The sequence below is a fragment of the Nothoprocta perdicaria genome, unplaced genomic scaffold (assembly GCF_003342845.1).
Source record: "Nothoprocta perdicaria isolate Ctin4 unplaced genomic scaffold, notPer1 scaffold_281, whole genome shotgun sequence".
NCBI lineage: Eukaryota > Metazoa > Chordata > Aves > Tinamiformes > Tinamidae > Nothoprocta > Nothoprocta perdicaria.
Genome location: NW_020455512.1, coordinates 513,831 through 534,832, shown reverse-complemented (window position 1 = coordinate 534,832; position 21,002 = coordinate 513,831). Strand labels below are relative to the sequence as shown.

General features: G+C 40.8%; 1 protein-coding gene across 5 annotated transcripts in view; it reads right to left on the bottom strand.

Moving 5' to 3' along the window:
• The window catches only part of PTPN13 (protein tyrosine phosphatase, non-receptor type 13), an 87,322-nt gene that overhangs the window by 58,412 nt on the left and 7,908 nt on the right, over positions 1-21,002 (bottom strand). For all 5 annotated transcript variants that reach the window (XM_026041295.1, XM_026041297.1, XM_026041298.1 and 2 more), the window contains exon 2: positions 6,386-6,505. In XM_026041295.1, the coding sequence (XP_025897080.1) occupies positions 6,386-6,500 (115 nt within the window). In that variant the 5' untranslated portion in view covers positions 6,501-6,505. The remainder of the gene's footprint in view (positions 1-6,385; positions 6,506-21,002) is intronic.

Here is a 21,002-nt window from a genome sequence, read left to right as displayed (position 1 = left end):
TTGGTTTTAGACTTCAACAAGCTGTGAATCCAAAACAAAAATATTTTAAAAATTGTTTATCCAAATATGAAGAATTATATCCTCAGCTCCTAGCTTTTCAATCTCAGGCAGTTTCCCCTCCTACCAGCGTTTGCAAGAGAAATAATTTAATACACACACCGATAATTCATTTTTCTTCCATTTAAAACAAACACACACATTCTTCGGGCTGCTCCTTAACACACTGAGGATATAATGGAGAAGTCCACGCATTCAAGAATCCTTTAAAATACTCAAAGCCAAGAACACTTGGGATGGAGGCTGCTTTGTTGCACGATGACTCACATTTTTTCATGACAGTAACTTGCCATAAATCTAAAGCAAGTTGGTTAAAATATGTGCAACGGTTTTTAAGAGGCCAGTAGGTTATGTTGAAGGGGAGGGCCATGAACTTAGCACTCACAGGGCAGAATGGGTTTTCCTCTGTTCCCCTGCTTTTTATGGCTCAGTCTCGCCTCAGGGAAATGTTTCTCATTGCTCTGGCTTTCTCCTCTGCATCCCAAGGAAGTACTTGCTGGAGAAGGTATCTCTGATCTCGTGGCCTAAACCTGCCTAAGCCTTCAGGTATATATAAATGCTCAGGTTCACCATGAAAGCCAAAGCACTCTCGTCGCAGACTTTAACAGCTAAACTGCAGGATTTCAGGAGCACAAATGGTTTTTCTGTCACTATCAAACTGGGTAAAAGTTTCAGGGAATTCACTTGTTAAAAATGCAGTAGTACATTTAGATGCCAAATAGAGCAGCATAATGGCTAAAGGCCCCTTCTTTTTCTACGTGGATAAGAAAATATTACATTCTGTAGAAAGGCATTTTTAGCAAGCAAACTTGAGTTAGCCACAAACTTCCCGCAACTACAAGCTGCCTATAATCACTGGCTTGTGACTACAGCAGTCCTGTATATAAACACCAGTGATATAAACGTTTTTAAATGTTTTAAGATATTGTAATACAACCTTCAACTCAGAACTTAAGCCATGACTTCATCCCTAACTTCGCCATGTGTACCACAAAGACTTTAAATCTCTCGATGATCTGCAACATAATACACACTGAAGAGATAAACAAGAGGTCAGAATGCTATTCAGCTTTCAACAAAAATAAAAACAAGACATTTGGTGTGAGGCCTTACAAATATCAGGTTGAACGAAGTCTGGAGTATGCAAATAGCACCTACATAGCATCTAGGTTAAAATATTTCCTACCATACACTGCAATCTTCAGGAATTAATAGCTTAAGCAATGTACATTTATGATTAACTGTAAGATTAATAAAAATACTGATTTTGCCAAGCTTATTTTGTTGCCATTTTCTTAGCTTCTACTTTACTGACTTTTAACTAGTACAGTGGATCACGCTCCCTACATCATAACTTCCAGAATCCAATCTACCTTTATAAAGAATGACAATAAAGCAATTAATTCCTTAATTCCTTCCTTAAGAGATCTATCTTAAATCACAACCCTTTGCTTCTAAACTCCTACCAAGCAAAATTAAGAGAATTTTAAACACTGTCTTTCTCCTTTGTGTGCATCTGTTCCATGTGAGGGAAAAAAAGAATGAATCCAATAGTTAGGGATCAAACTAAAACAACCAACAGAAAACGCCAGATGAAATGTACGTATTATCTCTTGTTTCGTACTTCCTGAAGAATTTGCAAGAGTGGCACATTTGGTACATGGCACATACACACTCCCCTCCTTTCACCCAAAATACAGGGGAAAAATTACAGGGGAAACTCAAGATGCAAATCCCTCTTTCTGAAAGCCCAGGAATTCAGGGTATGGCTCCTGCTCAACTTTATATCCCAGAGGCTTTCAGGGGCCGCAGAGCTGCCAGCCTTCTGAGTTCACTCACCAACTATGCGAGCCCGTAACAAAACACTTGTGAGAGGACAGTTTATCCGGCAGCGCCAAGACCCGGGCAAACAGTGCGGCCTCACTGAAAAGGAGACAGTGAGCTGGCTTTCAAGGCAATAAAAAGCTAAAAGATTATTCAGCTATGTAGGGGCCTGCCATACAAATACATGCACTTTTAAAACTGCCCTTTAGATGGCTTAATGGCATATAGGTAACCAAAAAAAAAAAAAAAAAAAAAAAAAAAAAAAAAAAAGGTTAAAAGATACCCTAAGTTAAATAGCACTTCAAAATTGACCCATTTTACAATTTCGATGGTTGTTAATTCTGGATTCCCAAACCTTACCTCCAACACAAGCTCCTTCAGTTGAATCTGCTCCTACTTCTTATAGCCATTAGTAAGAGAAGTAACGTATGTTTTAGCTTCTTTAGGATGTTGTAGCTCCTTTTCTTTGCATCATAGCTGACACTGAATTAAGTAACATCTTTCCTAATACAAAGGATCCTATGGATTTTGTGTTTAGGCGGCAGCCAAATCACCTGCATGTCCCTTGACCGGCCAAGATTAGACCAGTGCAAAGGACCAGTTACTCCGTAACTCCCGTATTCCTTACGGATGCAGCGTGTCCTGCACCTCCTGCACGCGTCAGAAAGCAGCTTCGCGGAGACTCGGCATCCTCATCCCTGGGCACAAAGGGCTGGCAGGGAACACAGAGCTCTGGCCTGATATTACACCACTGGAAACCAGCAGCAGAGGGAGAAACATTCAGAGAGGTCTAAGGAATTCTTCACAGTTCTGGAATAAGAAACTGGGAGAAAGATTTGATTCCTAGCATCACCCAAATTCTTTACAAGATGCTCAGAGGTCAGCACTGCCCCGTTGAAAAGTTTTTCAACATTGATAGGTAAAGGGGAAAAACTATCTACTAACAACTGCTGCCAAGGGGTGGTTGAAAAGAAAGCTTTGTTTTCATACTTGGTTTTCCCTCTAGTTAACCAAAAGAATCCCTTAACCTCTCCCTCTGTATCCCAGCTAAGTTACCAGGATAGTTACCAGTTACCTAGTTACCAGGACACACCATTAGTTTCTATCAGACTGCTTTACATTTTGGCTTTGTTTTGCAGTAACTCAAGCTAAGCAGGTGCCATAGTACAAGTCTGGACAAGAGTTACTGGTCCCTCCCCTCCACACATGTCTTTCTTCACATCCACTTGTAGATTCTATCACTTCTCTTCACAAAAATCATTTCCCATCTACACATTTGTCCAGACACCTGACCTGTAAAATGGCTCTTTCTTTACCCAACTGCCTTTTTGTTAAGACAAGCTGATTTTGCCCTTCTGTTCCCTCTCCCTTCAAGCACATAGTTTATGTTGCAGCACAAGATCAAACTATTTTTAAAACCCAACATGCTCAGTGCAGGAATGGCCTAAGTGACATACAAAGCTTTTCCCACCTTTGTGTTTTGACGAGCTTTTTCTAGCTTAACTTACTAAATCAGAGGAATGCCTGGTTTATCCTCGTGAACAGCAAGGAGCACAGCACGGCTCCCTGCACTTAGACACTCACGTTCAAGATGCTTCACTTCAAAGACTCGTTTCATTTGACCTCAGAGAGCACCGCATGCAAGACACAGCAGGTCTGAAACAGCTGATACACCCTCAAAACAACAAAATAGTTATTGCAGATAATTAAACACATGTAAGAGAAGGGCAGGTCTGGTATCGACCTTGTCAAATCTCCACATTAACCTCAACATCACGACTCTGACTGGTGTCAGGACTGCAACTCCATGAGGACTGAACTGCTTTTCTCCTCCGTTTAACAACTTATGAAATGCTGACAAGACAGCTCTCCGAGTTGTTTTTCTGAACCAGTGATTAGCAACTGGACATTTCCAGCTTATCTTCTCATTACCTTGTAATGATGTAACAGAAATCAATCTGTAAAGAGTTCAACACTTGTGGGAGCTGTAAATGTCAACCAGCATAAAACCCCAGGTATTTATGGTGCAGCCACAGATGCAGACATCGTGGGAGCTCTGATCAACAATTAAAGCACGGCTTTCATTCGGCATTTCGTTTATTCGGTGCTTGCACAGATACCCATCTAAGATCTGTATGAAATTTTAGAGCTTGTTAAAATCAGGAAGCCATCAGAATTTTTAAGAGAAGTTTGTATAGGCCATTTTCCCCCTAGTTTTTTGGAGTTTGTCTAAATGACAAATTAATTGAAGGAAACTTTTTCATTTCATAGAGTGACAGCAAAGCTTCACCATGTCGAACAGAGGAGACTACCAAAATTACACCAGGATTGAAGAAAAAAATAGCTACTTGGGTTGGTAATTCATTTAAAGTGTAGGTCATGGCTCAAATGGTTTGGTAAAGGTCCTAATAGATGGTATTCTAAACGATAAAAATATTTATATACATTTTTAGCCTCCTAATTTCAAAGGACGTGAACCACTCACTGCTACATGTGATTCTTTAAAAATTTGCTACAGAAAACACTCAGAATTCTTTCTGCAAACTTGTATTTTTTTGCAAAATAATTTACCTGGGGACTCCAGAGCTATGCCAAGAGAAGTGTGTCCTTAAGACTGAGCACAGCTGAGCATGTAGCGACCTTTCAAAGGCTCAGAGCCAGCCGTGACATCCTCTGCCCACGAGTGGCCGGGTCCATTTCCAGAAACTTTGGGAACTTGCCCAGTGCCACCAAACTGCTCTTCCATGCAGTATGTTAGTGCTGAAATTGAACTGAGGGGGGGAAAAAAGAGAGTTCTCTGCAGTCCCCCATGTGCTACTAGTCCTCCCCAAAAAGGAACCAACTCGAGCCAGAGAAGGAGGCCCACAGGAACCGCTGCTCCTGCAGCTCTGCATCGTTATCCTCCCAGGTCAACACTCAAACTGATATTCCACAGCACCAAAAAAAGCTTCAGGGAAGCCATGTCTTTATTAAAAGACTCTCTGTCTCTCCTAATTTTGCTGGGAAAAAGTACATTGCTTTTGTCACCAGCTGTTTACAGTAAAGCTCTTGCATTTGGGTGTCTCTTAAAAGTGCATTTTACCACAGGGCTATATGCCATGTTAATTAGTAGCATGCGACTGAAAATCGTTTGCTGACCTAGCAGAAAAACAACTCAATAAAACAACTTAAAGCTGAACAAGAGATGTATTCTTCTAGTACTGATTTTATCTGCAGTTTGCCTTTTGGTCTTCACTGACAGAAAATCAGAGTTGTGTTCTGCAATCTTTCCCAGTCTCGAGATATGCTTTTAAAGTCATCATAGCCGAGACCCAAGACAAAGATCCATGTTGTGGATCACGTCTCCTGCTGAAGGGGAGCTGCTTATGTTCTCATTTTCAGCGCTTGCACGCAGCCTTCACACTCCTTATGATGAGATTTTTCTGCACCACTTAGAGCCTAAGGAACAGTGAGCTCATTTTGAGGGCAGACGTTATGTGCATGTTGTCTTACATCTAGATTTAAGTAGTTCCACTACTATGCAGTCAGACTGCCTTGTCAACGCGCAGATTTCAATATGGAGCTCAAGGTGCTGATGCTGTAACACAAAACTCTATAATCATGCAAGATACTTCTTCAGGCAATGTCCAGTTCCTGCTCCAACCAACCATTTAACCTACAGGTCTGAGGTAAGAAATAACAGCAGCTGAGTTTATCAGCACAGTGCTGCCCCAAAAGATGACAAACCCTTTAGCAGACTTGGTATGGGTGCATACAAAAGAAGGAAATTAAGAAGGAAAAGAGCAAAGGCTTAAAAATTACACAGAGGACTCTATAAAACTATTCTATATTTGAAAAGAAATGGCACAAGTGTATTTGAGGTTCCAGCAACACATGTACAAGAACATTGATATTTTGAATTTCATTGCTAAAAGGCTTCACAAACTGATCAATGCTGCATTTTAAAGCACCCATCTTTTAAATGAAGGCACACATCTAAACTAATTGAGTGTTAAAACTGCCAATATTCTGTGTCACACTAGGACTGGCAATAATTTCATATTTTTAAAAGTAAAAACACGAGTAAATTTCTTTCTGCATATTCACAGAGAAATTTTCCTCTGACACTTAGCATACTAACTCAGTTCAAATCACATTTTCTAAAGACACTCTCCAACTGATTCTGCAAATGGACATGCAATTAAAATTAATAGGAAAGTTTCCAAGAAAATTGTGCCATTTCTGGTAAAACCACGTCACAACTGTGTGCCAGCTTCCTCCCAAAGCAATGTGGTCGCTGCATGGGACTGCAGGCACACACCTGTGCTGCTTGTGCCAACACAGCATGAAGGAAGGGTTCACAGAATCCCGCAGGCTGGAGTTAAGATAAACCATCTACCCCAAAAGATAAGCCAGGAACAAATCTGTGCATGTATTTAAGTCCTACAAGGAACCATGGAGCTGACTTACTTGACATATAAACATAACCAAGTTGTTCCTGGTTCTGTTTGAGCAAGAAGCTTACCTTTTCTGAATAACTCCTGAAGGCTTTCTGCACTTTGATTCAAAATAGCCCATATTTCTTCTTCTTGTAATGGACCTCCCCGAACCTCCAGAGCCTCAGCCAGTGATACATGCATGTTACCTGGAAAATACAATAGAGCCCATTGAAGAACACCTAACAGCTACTTTCTCCTTGCAGTTAGGACATAAATAATAATAATTGATTTTCCAGACTTAGTCACAAAAACTTTCTAACATGAGCAGACAGCAGCAGAAATACAGGCTACAAAAAATCCATCGCCAGCGCAAAGGAACTTGGAGCATTCACTGTTAATGAAGAAAAGTTCTGGGGAACATAAAACACCCACAACCCACATCTATATTCTAGGCTACTAAATCAGTGTAGGCAACATGCTTTCATCCATACATTATGGGCAAGACTTGGCTTTATTTAAAAACTTGACAGACAGATTAACAGTCTCAGTTGGTTAAGTTAATAAACATGTTAACATTATTGTGACAGATACATAAGCAAGGCCAGCTGCTACGAAGCAAAGCAGGTCTCCTCCTCCTGCCACATTTTGGTATGATCTCACCAACAAATAACAAGATGCATTGCCTTCAAACAGGAAAATCAATTCTAAACCAAATCAATTGGTTATCTGTTGAGGTCAGTGTTTTCCAGTATAAAAAAAAGAACAAAACCAGTCAGCAATGCTGTATGTGTTATAATCCCAGGGAAAATAAATAAATAAACAAACAAACAGATCCAAAACTCTTTCCCCAGGTAGTTTAGGACTTGACATCTTAAAGTAAGTTCAATCCTTTCTTTCACCATACCACCATATGGTATCCAGCTGTTCAAAAACACGAAATGCAAACAATTTGGAAAACAGAAGAACATCTCCCCAGACATTCCCGCTAAATTCAAAGGTTTCATCCCCTGCCTCCTGTAAGATGCAAAAATCCCAACTTTAACCACCAGAGCATCGGTGTCAGCGAGCAGTGCGGCCCCACATGCAGTCGGGGATATTAACCCCATAATTGGGGCAGAAAGCAGGCTGACTAGCTATCCTTAGTGCCTCAGGTGTCTGCTCAGCTCCAGGTTTTCTGTGTGTTTTCACTTTCAGCAAGCCAGCCTCATATTCTCATCATATGCATCCAGAAAAAGAATACAAAAAGCTGAATTTGTCCTAATTTCAAGCCTAGAAAATGTGAGCTTTGTGAAGATGCTTGTCAAAATACTTTAAAATTACACATCATTGGTTACATTTCATCACAGACGTCTCTTAGTTTTCCTTGCTCCACATCTTTCCTAGCACCCAATTATTTGGCATATTTACTGAGCCTGATTCATTTTCTCCAGTTGTTGCTAAAAAGTTACTAAACTGATAAGGGAAAAGGTTTTAAGGACAAAATCTGAAACTCCAAAGAGAAAAATGACTATACGTTTCCAAGAGAAAAAAAAGAGGGACCACTATAGACATGCAGTCAATAGAATGGGAAGCCAAGACTAAGCCTCTTCAGATTCACTCTGCATTTCTCATAGAGCCCTCACTAGGGAATTCTGTAACTTCATAGAACTGTCTCAAATTGCAGTACCTAAGTCTAGAATCAAACTGGGTGATGTAGACAAGGAGATACAGTCTTTTTCTAAGGGCTAAAAATACACGTTCCTCAGACAGAATGTGCATGTGTTAAATATTGTAACAAAAGCAGGCTGAACATGACAGGAGAAATACAAATAAACATCTTCCTCTGACGCTCTCTGGAAAGATTGTCTAGCTTCACATCTTACCCTCTTACTCTCACATTTCAGCAGTTTCCTTAGTCTACAAGATTCCTTTATTCATAAAAATGGATCTCCATTTAACATGTATTTTCAGACGGATAAGGCTAAAAAGCGGATGAAAGAAGGGAAATGTGACGATGTCAGCAGTACAAGACTGAGAACAAAACCTGGTTCAAAGGTAGCAAAGGGAAGAGAGATAAGCAATAGTTCCCTTTGTTAAAGGGAACATTCTTTGCTTGTTCCTGTTATTAAAGGGAACATTCTTAGCTCATCGCAGTGGTCAGAGAGGCCACGCTATAGAGAGAGAGTGAACGCATCTCAAGCAAACAGACAGCACCTGAAATGGAAAGCAAAACAAAACAAAATTCTTCTTGTACAAATGGTACCCACTAGTCTGCTTCCAACTTCTAAATACACTTCTGGCAGGTCCTGTGTCTTCCACAGTGTCAAGCTGTCTGGCAAAGAAGTCCAGACGCCTAACTCAAATTCCTTTTATGTGCTCTTTCTTAGGCTCCTGTCAGGCCAGCTTCTCCCAACAACTCCTCTCCCTGTTTGCTGTTCATACAACACAGCAGGGTTTGCTGTGCTGGTATCCTGCATCCTGTCCCTTTAATGCCTTGGGACAAAGATGATCAGTCTGAAGAATACGGATATATCTTCCAAGGATGGTTTTATATTCTCTTTCCTCAAGGCAGCACTGGACTAGCACCAAAGCACGAAGTCACACAGGCAGCTCCCTGGGGAGAGAACTGGCAGGCTGCAAAGCACAGCAAAGGGACATGTCCAGGTGCAGCCCAACCAGCGAGCGCGTCCAAACTCTCGGCAGGCTGAGCTCTGCGCGAGCCGAAGGCGAACGCTGATCCGGCACCCGGAATCACACACGAGGAGCCAGGCCACAAAGCTGTGTTTAAAAGGTGACACACACACATAATGCAGGGACACCACGGATGCATTCAAGTAGTTGATGTGTGAGAAACAGATGCATGAATATTAAACTCAAGTTATTGCTCCGAGACAGAATTTACTCCCAGACATACGAGAATGCAACTTCCACAGGAAAGCAGTTGCGTCATGCGGAGGCAGCTCTTTCTTGCTCCAGGACATGAGAGTAAACTCAGGTGTAAATCATTTGTACCAACAAGCCCTGCGTGCCATTTCTCACTCTCCATGCCAGTCAGCCCTGAGCCAGCGCAGTTCCAAGAAAGAAGGCTGCTCAGGCCCAAGGCCTCTCCCCCATCCCAAACACTTCCTCCTCAGAGCCTCCTTCCCTGCTGAGGCTGCCAGCGCCTCCCTCCAAGGCAGACGGCTCATACACTCCCCGATGAGTGGGATGGGGAACTCGGAACTGGGTCTCTTGCCCGCAAAGCCGGCTCAGTCACCTCCCTCGCGCACACTGCCAGCCCAACAGCCCTACGCGAAGCGGCGTGGCACGGACACCAGGCACCTTTCCGTGGACACGGTGAGATGCAAAGCCCAGCAGGCAGGGCCTCCTGGCCCAGCACTGCCCAAACCCACTGCCCAAAAGCAGCACTTCTGCTGCTTCCTATAACTCTGCACAACCTTTTCCAAATACCTTGCTCTTTTTTTTTTTTTTTTTTTTTTAATTATTATTCCAAGTAGGCGGCACGGGAGGCTGGCTTCTCAAAGCTCTTCTTACTCTTCTTTCCTCCAGCAATTAACCTTTCTCCTTGTGAGTTTTGAATTTGAAACTAAAAGCCTCCCACATCAACTGAGCACCAGGGAAAACTTAACTGCCTTGTTTTTCCAGATTTTATTGACCACTTTCCAGCTGAAATAATAATAAGCTATTCCTGCAGTTGTGTTCACTAAGCACAACGATATGAGCAATGTGGTTAAAAGCTTCCCAAAAACTCTTTTCCCTTTCCCTGAAAGAAAAAAGACGGAACAGCTTCAGCCGAACACAGCTTTGTGTTTGGACTGTGGTTTGTCCAACGGGCTAAAACAACCTAAAATTTGGAGATAGTCTAGAAACCCATTAGCTGTACTGGACCAGTGAAGTGCCAAATGCAATTTCTCGAAAGCACCTTTTCCTTTGCAGATAAGCAGGAAGGCCTTTCCTCCTCAGTAGACGTGGTGTTTGAAAGCAGCAGCCCCCTGAAAAAGACCTCCCAGAATATTGCTCTCCAAAAAAATATCTCAAAAGGTCAGCTCTCTAGAGCCACGGTTAGCTGCCTAAACACACAACACCGGTTTTCAGGCAGCCCTCAGCCTCTGCAAACCCCTGAAAACTCAACTGCGCCTACACCTGCAGAGCTTGGAAATTCCAGCCTCTCCTCTCCTGAACAGCAGGAGTTATTATCATGCCCTGTAATTTCTGAATGCTGGTACCCATCCTTTTTATTTACATTGACCCACATCTTACATCCCGGAAGAGTATCTGGAATGCATCTGTCATTTAGTTTTATCCCCAATATTTTTGCTGAAACTGTCCTTATGCAAGGAGCCCTGGAGCAAGAGAGAAAGTTGGAGGCACAACAAGAGCCCTTATTTTCAATGTGTCCATACTTAGACGTATGCACGAAAATATGTGGCTTCCTATAGCTGCAGGTCCCATTTGCATAGACAGTCCACAAAATAAGACACTGTTCACGAATATTCAAGTCAAGCACGCAGGTACAGTAAATATCCAAGCTAATCAAGACAAACTGTGTTTATATATACTTATAAAATCCTCCCCTTAAGAATTAAGGGCAGTAGCTTAAGTTCCAATTTATTTTCTCGGGAACAAAGACAGACATTTATGTGCCATGCTTACTTTTTCCACTTCTACAGATGAAAAAAGACAGTAACAGACAAAATCCCCCCAAGGTGAACATTAAACACGTTCCAAAAGGAGTCTCCCTCTGCCGCTTTATTTTTATTATTTTTTAACAGTGTAAATGATTTCCAGGGGTTGAAAGGATCACAGTTTTCAAGCTCAAACACACACACACACTTTCTTGCTGCTTTTCATGCTATCAGCTACCTAATAACAACACTAGACAAAACAGTATAAACACCATGTTCACCTCTGTAAACAGCAAATTAAATAGCAGCAACACAGCCCCATGCTCCAGGGACAATTTCTCTAAAAATGCATCTCTTCTTCAACTGATAGCTTGCTGCTTGTTAGCTTGATAGCTCGCTTGCTGCTAAACCTCCCAAGTGAAGGAGCAGAAAATAAAAGTAGCAGTCAAAACTGGTGATAGAACAGATGAAGACTGGGGCTGCACACATCCCAAAAGCCTACTGAGCTTTCTCTCTGATCCATACAGTGATGCTCACACACTCACTGTCATGCATAAAACATAAGCATGTCCTTCCCATGCCTTAAATCAATCCCCTATTCCAAAGAATGTATGACTGTAAAATGCAGCATATTTGGGATTTTGGCCTGCACCTCCAGGGCAAACACTGCCTGTTTTCCTCAAGAAGTGCTTGCCGCCTTTCCTGGAAGGTGGAGAGAAACCAGCTTTCGGCACCGGACTGAACTCCCAGTGGAAAATTAGCAAGGCTTCTTGCTGACAATACATTCTTCCCTTTCTCTTCTGTCTCCCTATCACCAGAACCAGATAAACTAGTTGATCTGAGGCTTCATGCAAGACAAACTAGTAGATCCAGTCCAAAATGCGTAATAAGAATCATGAAAGTCATGTTTTCTAGTTCACTGCAGGATGTGCTTTTATACATCAGGGAAGCTATGTTTCACATCTGATATTACAATTGTATTGAGAATACTATATAATTATCACTACAGAGTAAGCTTAATCCACATAAATCAGGGCATGACTCTTGGATCCCTCTTTTGGTGTAATTGTCAGCCTAAGATCCGTGGGCAACTCCCTTATTTTGCTGTTGATCAGCTCCACCTCTGAGAGGCATGTCTGCTTAGTGTGTTTCTCAGCCTTGCAACTTTCATTTTACTTGCTAAGCAGAGACAGAGCACCTCTGACTAACACCAGCCTTAGAAATGAAAAAGCAGAAATTTCAGGACTGCAGAAGCGGCTGGGCAGTAATGACCCTTTTCCGCTCATGGACAAACCCATCACCTCCACGCTTGCATACAGCAGAAGAAAAGAAACTACATGCCAAAACACACACTGCACAGGTGCCTTCGTGAGGTCGTGATGAACTGCGTACGGTATCGGTGCCGACAAGCGATCCCGAGGTTGTGCGGCAACCTCCCCATGGAAGGGCTCTTGCCGAGCACCCTGCCGCCCTGCTCCTGCTCGTGCACAGCCGCGCTCCTCACGAAGCACCGGGCTGAGGCCAGCAGTTGCCAGGCCTACGTTGTTGGCATGCACTGTCACCAGGGCAGGGACAGGCTATGCTGCCACCTCCAGCCTCAGCCCAGCAGTTATTGCATTGTTGCAGGGAAAAGCCCCACATTCCTGACGTGCTACGCCGAGGCTGGGACTGCGCGCGGCCCCTGCTCACCCGCAGCTCTTCCCACAGGGAACACAAGCTATTGTCGGCAGAGCAGGAACAGCACCGGGCGCAGGATTTAAACCTTGTGGCCTCACTGCGAAGCTCTAACTCAACAAGACTGTTTTCACCTTGGGGGGCATTTTAAAGGGCCCTATAAGTAAGACAAGGCTATGATCTAAGCAAGTAGGAAGAACTATATGGAATAACCAGATAACATCCAGACACAAATTGCCACAAACTAAAAACTGATTAATGCTCTACACACTAAGATTCACAAATTTAAGAGGTACAATTGAAACAAATCTCACTAAACGGATAGCTAGCGGATAGATTTATTCTAACATGCCTTTTCTTAAAAAATAAAGCCTGCTCCAGTGTTAAAATATCATCAGTGCTGCTATATTAGATTTTTTTTTTTTGTTAGCACTGAGGGGTTCAGAATCTATTAGATAAGAATGTTTCCATTCTTAGCAATGAGGAATGCTCCTGTCCTTTATAAATACCTCTTCTCTAGGACAGTCCTTTGCAGCAAGCTAGCAACGAGAGTAAATGAAGGCAGCACAACTGGACCAGCAAGGACTTAAGTATGATATTCCAAGAGACAAGTGGATTCTCCAGTGCAGCAGTAGTAAAAGGAAGTTAACTTCAGAAAGCTCTACATGTTTTCACTCTTAAGTTGCTGACTTTGAGAGGTTTAGAATTATAATTGCATTAATATGTTATCTTTGTAAGAAGCATTCGTATTAGGACTGACTCCCCAACGGTTATTTCAATATTAAAATTTAAATCTGTGTATTTGCATCCAAATGTCCAATAAGTGGATTTATTTTGCAGTTGTTGCGGGTGGAGTGAAGGGTTCAATTTCCTTTTTAGATTTTAGAGCATCCAGAGGGCCTACATTGCGCCACTGCTTCACTCTTCGAAGCTCAAGACAGTAATATCAGCGATTTATTGAAAAGTCAAGCAGTTTTTCATGAGTTTATATACTCTAAAAGCACAGCCCAAAGCAGAGAATGCCAAGGACTGCAGCGAGGGGTGCTGCCTTTTCAGATGTATAGGCTTGTATTGCTCATTGCTGCCCGGGAGGGGAATGACAGGCACATATGACATAAGGAGAACAACATCACGAGTTCTTCTGTGAGATAGGATTACAGATAGCTGCTATCTGTGAACTCACCTGTCTGGGAATAAAGCTATTGCTCACACAAGAAATGACTAATTCTCATTGTGAAAGTCTGAATTTCTACCCTGAAAAACAGGCAAGACAGAACATAAACTCACCTTTCAGCTGTCAAAGCCTATATACACAAGGAGTTCTGCACTTTCAAAAGTGCAGAAAACATAAGGCCAAAGCATAAGCTGAGACAACCTTGTCCCATTTATCTGTAAGCAGAAGAAAATACTAATTCAAGGCTGCATAACATAGTACACAAAATTGAGGGAGAGAAATCCAGACACATGCATATATATATATATATATATATATATATATAAAAGTGTGTGTGTGTGTGTGTATATATATATATCAAAAATATAGCATGAGTCATGCCTTTTTTTCAGTTTTGGCTACAGAACAGGAGAAAAACCATGAAGAAAAAATGGAGTTTTAAAGGGGGAAGAAGCCTGGCCTACTTTTTGAATGCACCAGTCACTACCTGAAGGCCTTATTAGAGAGTTTCTAAAGCTTATTAAGGGTTTTGCCCACGACAGCTTTAGAGAAAGGTTCTGAGAGCATTTTACAAGTAGATTTGTTACGAGCAGATGGGCTGCAATTGTAGAAACAGACAGTGCTCTATCTGGAAAAAAGCTTTTCGTCCCACATGTATGATACTATTAGTGCAACAAGTCATTTAGGAGATGCATTTCAATGGCATTCAGCATCTGTTTGTACTTAAGAGACTTCCCAGGAAGTTCCTCTCTCTCAGTGACTAGTATTCCAGAGAAAGATCCACCTACTTAAGTGCTACTTCTTGAAAGCATTTAACTGCTGTTAAAGAAATATAGAAGATATTTTCCTACCTAGAGCTACAGGGACGCTGCTGGGATTTCATCACCTCGATCCATGAACTGGATTCTATCTCCTTTTTTCACCCTGTAACTGAGAACCTCACACTGTAACATAATTTAGGTGAACTGGCAGTAAGGTCAAAGTATTAAACATTATTTGGTGAAGCCAGCTAAGGAAAAGGACAAACTGGGTAATACAGAAGATATCTGTCTTCTCGTTCCGAGGCACACAGTGCAAAGCAGGGAGACTGCTCTGTGCTCAGCCCCAGCACACGGTCCCTGACAACTATGGTGATCACCTGGTTCTCTCAGACTGCAGTTCTCTTCTTTCTGCATTTAATTCCTGACTCACACACACAGATATTAAGAGCCAAGCTGTACACACTGTGTGCACACACACTACATCCAGTAACCCTTCTGCAAAATAGATCATAAAAATCCGAATGAAGAGAGCAGACAACATGCAGCATGGACTTTTATGTTACAAAACAAACCACTTGCCAAGCAAAAGGAAGATGTTCTGTGTAAGAAGGATATTACTTCCTACAACTGCATTATAGGATTTCCCCAAACTGTGAACATCTGCTACTGAGACGATATTTCACCGTTACTCAAGCTGTCAAGTTGTCTATGGTCTCTACCACATCTAAACTGAGCAAAGTTTCCAATGTCCATGCACGTTACTTGCCACTCTCCTGAAAGCATCGAGTAAATACTGCTGTTTGCAAAGGCAGATTATCCAGAACTTCCTACACACCGTTCATCTGTTGCCTACAACTTAAAACATTTACATTAGGACTTCATAGCTAGTGTTGGTCCAACTTCTTAAATGGTATTGAACTCTGTACATGCAATATCAAATAAGTTTTGAGAATGATAGTCAGTAGAATAATTACCACAAACTGTTTCAGTAAAATGTCTGAGACACTTGTTTGCTGAAAAAACTTGCATAAAATACTTCCCCCCCACCCCAGCACAGATAGCTGCATTCAAAATGATCTCTTTATGGTGGCCAGAAGCTTCCTGAGAAGCTTATGCTGTCTAGTTGAAATCCTGCAATTAGAAGGCTTTAGTTCAAAATTAATTACTAGACAAAGCCACTTGAAGACTTCGAGTGCCTATGGTTAAGAAATCATGGATCTTACCCTAAAACATAAGTTGACTCAGCACATAAGGCTCAGTACCAAATTAAGTTAATCAGAACCAGATTGGGTAAAGACAGTCCCTCAGCTTGTCATTGTTCATTACTTTTCAGAAAATATAGATAATTATACACTGCAGGATTCAGTAATTTGTTTACAACTTGGTAGTTGTTAAATTGAACAAATTTAAGCCTCTTGAACAAATTTGTAATGCACACCCTGTTTCTGATTCATCTAAAGTTAACATAAATGAATCTACAGTCCTACATGTATGTTCTATGCAGTCCTACAGATATGGGTATTTTTCAGGTCTTAACTGTCCTCCCAGTCCAAACGATTTTTTTCTTCACCTTTGGAAGAGACAAGATTTTACTTCTCTTCCACTTATAATATTCATTTACCTGTTACTGCTGCACACCTTCAAAACATACTAAATTTATGATTTCTAAACCAAGAAACTGAATGGCACAAAATAAAATCCACATCATGTGACAGCAACCTTAAATAGCTGGAATAGTGATCTACGTAACTCTTAACAAGACCATCTGAACAACACATGCTGCGTGATGCCTCGTAAAAGGACAAACAGCAAGACAGTCAACACTGAGCAGATCTGATGTAGTTTTCTGTCCTTTAACTAGTATTAGGCTAGACAGGAATGTACAAGGATTTCATGTGACGGGAACCTGTGCTCCACAATATTTTGGTACCTGGAAAGATTACAGGACAGAAGAAGCTAAAGATGGCATTGCCAAAACAAAAACAGGAAAAACAAGATAGCAGCACCTCCTTCCATGAGACAAAGCCAAGCCTGCTGTCAAAGAAACAAATTAAAAAAAAAAAAGGAAACTTCTGCTTTATCTGGATTATAAATAATTTCATATTAGGGCATTTAAAGGGCAAAGAGCCATATAGTCTCCTTGGCTGCATAGCAAGGACAAAATAGCACATTTTTCTTCCCCTGTGGTCTAGAAACCATCTACTTTCTAACAGGGTTCTTATGAACAGTAACTGTGAGTGAGACAGGGCTCCGGGCACAGTTGACGGTACCGGAATGGAGCCAAAGGGAAGCTATAAAAACCCCTGAACTCCCTGGCCCGGTGAGGGATTAAGCAAAATAAGAATAGGAGGATACTGGAATATTTGTAACATCCCTGAGACCTTTTACAGTTGTAGCTGTACCCGGGTGAATTAGAGCAATGAAGGAATACATCAAATTTTGCTCTCTTCTAAATTACTTTGCTAATTCAATGTGCAGCAACTTTAACTTCTCTATTGCATAGAATTCCACAGAAAACTAACTAGAAGAATCTGAAATAAACACAAACACTGAACCGATGCACCCTTTATTGATCACATTAACTATGGAATTGGGCATAGTACTAATGTAAAATAGCAGGACAACCTACTGTATCATAACAGCAAAATGATCCCAGTTATCCACAATCACAGACACCGCATGGCATCAACTTCCATGTCTCTTGATTCCCGTTTTCATGATTTTTACGAAGCAACAGCTGGTCCAGTCCTACCGGTTTACCGGTGCAAACTGCAAACACAGAATGGGAGGACAAACCCAAGACTCCTTGCTAGACATGGAAGAAGGAATCAAGACTTCATCAGAGGACAGAGAGCTAAACAAGAGAGGAAAAGTAGGTTTTTATAAGAGCTTGCAGATCCTGTTTTGGGCAAGGAAGAAATAGAGGCATTACCATTTAGAGGCAATGTGGCACTTAATGGCATTGGCAACTTTCATCTTAAAAATCCATACGGATGCCAAGGCTTGCCGGCAAACCTGAGGCATCCTCTGAATTACTACTAGGCAATTACCAGAGAGAAACATTTCTTCCTTGAGTAATTTTGGGGGAATATTTTCATGATTTGACTTACATTATGGGCCCTTTTTCACTTGCTCTCCTAAAATTCAAAAATTAGCCAATCATTTAGATGGCAACAATTCCACAGAAGTATTTAGAGGCTGCATTTTAAAAGCTAGACATGAAAAGCTGGAGGATTAACAGAAATATTAACTGAAAGCAGGTGGCATTAACCAGGCCTTCACTTTATACCATCCCAGAACAGGGAAAAGAGAAAGGAAGAAGGCAACCCCCAAAACCTTTCTGAGCCACAACTCGCTCAGAATTTATAGCTGCTCTCCAAAGATCCCGTTGTTCACTCATCAAATATTTTGTCCCACAGAAAAACCGGAGTTTCACACCAGCAGGAAAAGAACTGTGTAATGTTGTTAACAGCAGTGTTCCTCAGCATTTGGAAACTACTTTAAGTGTTCAATCCTATTAGATGCATATTAGCTGCATTAGATGCAACAAGCTCCCCCATCTTTTTTAAACTGCCTTTTAGAGCACATCATTGGGAACACATCATAAGCCTTGAAATGAAGGTTGTCTGCATAAAAAGTAAAATTTTATAGAAATTATTGAAGTCTAGACAGGCAATAGTTTCTCCTTCACTTCTCCAAAACCACTGAAGAGGGAAGCAAAAGCAGCAGATTTTGCATAATCAGCAGTTTCCCAACTTGCAGTTCACATGAGGGTGAAAAGTTAAATTCTGTGATCCTGAGCTCGTTAATAATATCAAAGCAAAGGTAGAGGGTGGGACAGTTCAGTACAAACTAGTACATATATTAAAGAGCTCAGTTAATATCAAGCATAAAACCTATTTTCCACAATACTGCATGCTGTATTCTCTACCGTGCAAGTCTAGGTGGAAAGTTCCATACAGCACATGAAATACAATTTATTCTTTCTATTCTGCCATTTTATTTATGCAAGACACAAAGACCATTACTGTCTGACAAAAAAAAATTAGAAGGATTTACTTTTAAAAAACTGTATGCTTCTTTCAGCATGTATGGCAATAAAGCACACGCAGCAGAAGAGCACATGCACAATTGCCAACAGAGAACAAGAATCTGATGCTGTGACAAGCAAGAAGAAATGCACGTCTTTTAGCATTAGAGAATGCCTTGCAGTTCTTAAGAAACACATTTGTTATCTATTAAAACACACACACACACACAATACATCTCTGTAAGTTGTTTTTTTATTTGCTTGCTTATTTAAGCTTGTTCTTTAAATTACTACCGAAACCACGCAGCCCTCTGTAGGACAATTGTCTTTGGCAAAAACGTCCACTTTTAGTATAAAAAATTCTGTAGCTGTGCAAGGGAGATTGCAAACTCTGAGATTTACAATATTGCTTTAAGTGAGATGCATGTGGTACCCAGCAGAAAAACTAGACACTAATCTGAAAAGTTAGTGAAAAGAACCTATTGCCCAGTATTTTCCAGCTTCTAACTTAAACTGAATTAGTACATATACAATGATGAAGATTATTTCTAAGTAAAATCATCTTAAGTGTCTTCAGTATACTGCATTCATGCATACATATCCTCTAACATGCTTATCGCTACAGAGCTCATTAAATTTTTGGATGGCTCATCAATTAAGACTGTAGTAGCTGACCTTAAGTTTATTTTTCTGAATTCTGCCTCTCAATATTTATTCTCTCATGATACCATTTAAAAGTACAATTACTTAAATGTATTATTCTTATTGCATTAGCATATTTTCACCTTCCTCTTCAATAATACCTAATACCTCAATGGAAAGATTCTCATACCAAGTCTTTTCCCTTGTGTGTGTGTGCATATATATATATACGTGTATATATACATATATATACACACATATATGTACATATATGTGTATAAAACACTTTTTTCCTCTCTCCACATAAGCAATTATTTTTTACCTCAGAGAGATCAATGCGTGGCAAGTAACTCCCACAATTACTTCAACAGCCTTTATTTGCTTTTTTTAAGGAGCCTGCAAAAAAAGGAATAGAAACCTACAACAGAAAAGATGGAAAACAAAACAAAACAAAACAAAAATCCCTCAACTGCAGCATGAACCAGATGTCTGAACATCCTGTTTACATTTATTCGGTTATGGTGGAAACATCTCCAGTCTTCCAGGTAAAGCTGTGACAGCTGCTCGTACCCCAAACCCCGAGCACTGACCTAACCTTTACCTCAATATCCATTTCAGTGGGGGAAGTCAAACCAATCATATTCTAAGACTACAGTAAAACAGGAAACAACGACTCTCTACTTCTATCTGAATAGTTAGTAAAACACTTCAAAGACTGTCATATAGCAGAACCCCACTCGTCCTATACAGTGCAGACTGCTCCTACCATGTCTCCTGCATGACCTTTACAAGGCACTGTTCTGTCATATATAAAAAAAAAAATGGGTCTTCAGCAAAATAACTCAGTACTACAGCTACAGAATAAGCCCTGCACTAAGAACACGCTGCAGAAACACAACTTTTCACTAATCGGGACAACGGGGCAGTTCCAAGCACCTGGCTTCTATGTGTTGGCAGGGTTGCAAACTACCAAACATTTTTTAAGCTTTATTTTAAGAAGATTTTAAGATGATGTTGAGAGAAGTTCTCAGCTTGGAAGTGCTTCCTACCTTATTTTGTATTCAAGATCATATCCAAAACAGAATGTAGCGCCTGCCAGTCCGGTTCCAACCTTCACTGGCAATGGGCAGTTTATTGAGTTTATAAGCTAAAGGTTAGAGCTGCATTTTCAAGTCTAATAGTCACTAATGGCTTCTGTTCTGTTAATTTGCCTAATCCCTTTCTGAACCCATTTACACTTTTAGTCCACATGGTATTTGGCTGCAGTAACACAGCTGTACTTAAACACTGCATGAAAAGTATTTACCATTTTCCAGCCTAGAAAATATATTCTATTTTACTGAACAGAAGCCAAGCAAGTAAAATAACAAAATGATAATAAGCTTTTTAAGGTCTCCCTTACTGTTTTAGAACAAGACAACAAAAAGCAGGGTTAAATTTCTCCTGTTTTAAATACTGCATTCCTCAGATTCACCACGGATGGAACTGTTCCAAGAAGAAAGGAAAATGAGAAAAACAGCAAGAATAGTTCAAAACAAAGTTAGCAAGTGATATTGCTATAGAAGAAAACAATGGTATCAGAAACTATTTAAAAAAATGAAATATACCTTTTGCCAACACCACTGTCCTGCAACAATATTGTGCCTGCATGTATTTTAATTAGACATGAAAGAGCTTTGCAGAGCTATTTCAGTAATTCAGTTCTACTCAGTAGCCCAGGTGCTCAAGCCATGTTGGCTGCCCCACATACGTGATAACTGACCTGCAAAGCCACACAATAAATGAGTCTATTAGAGATGATGAAATAAATTTTCACCA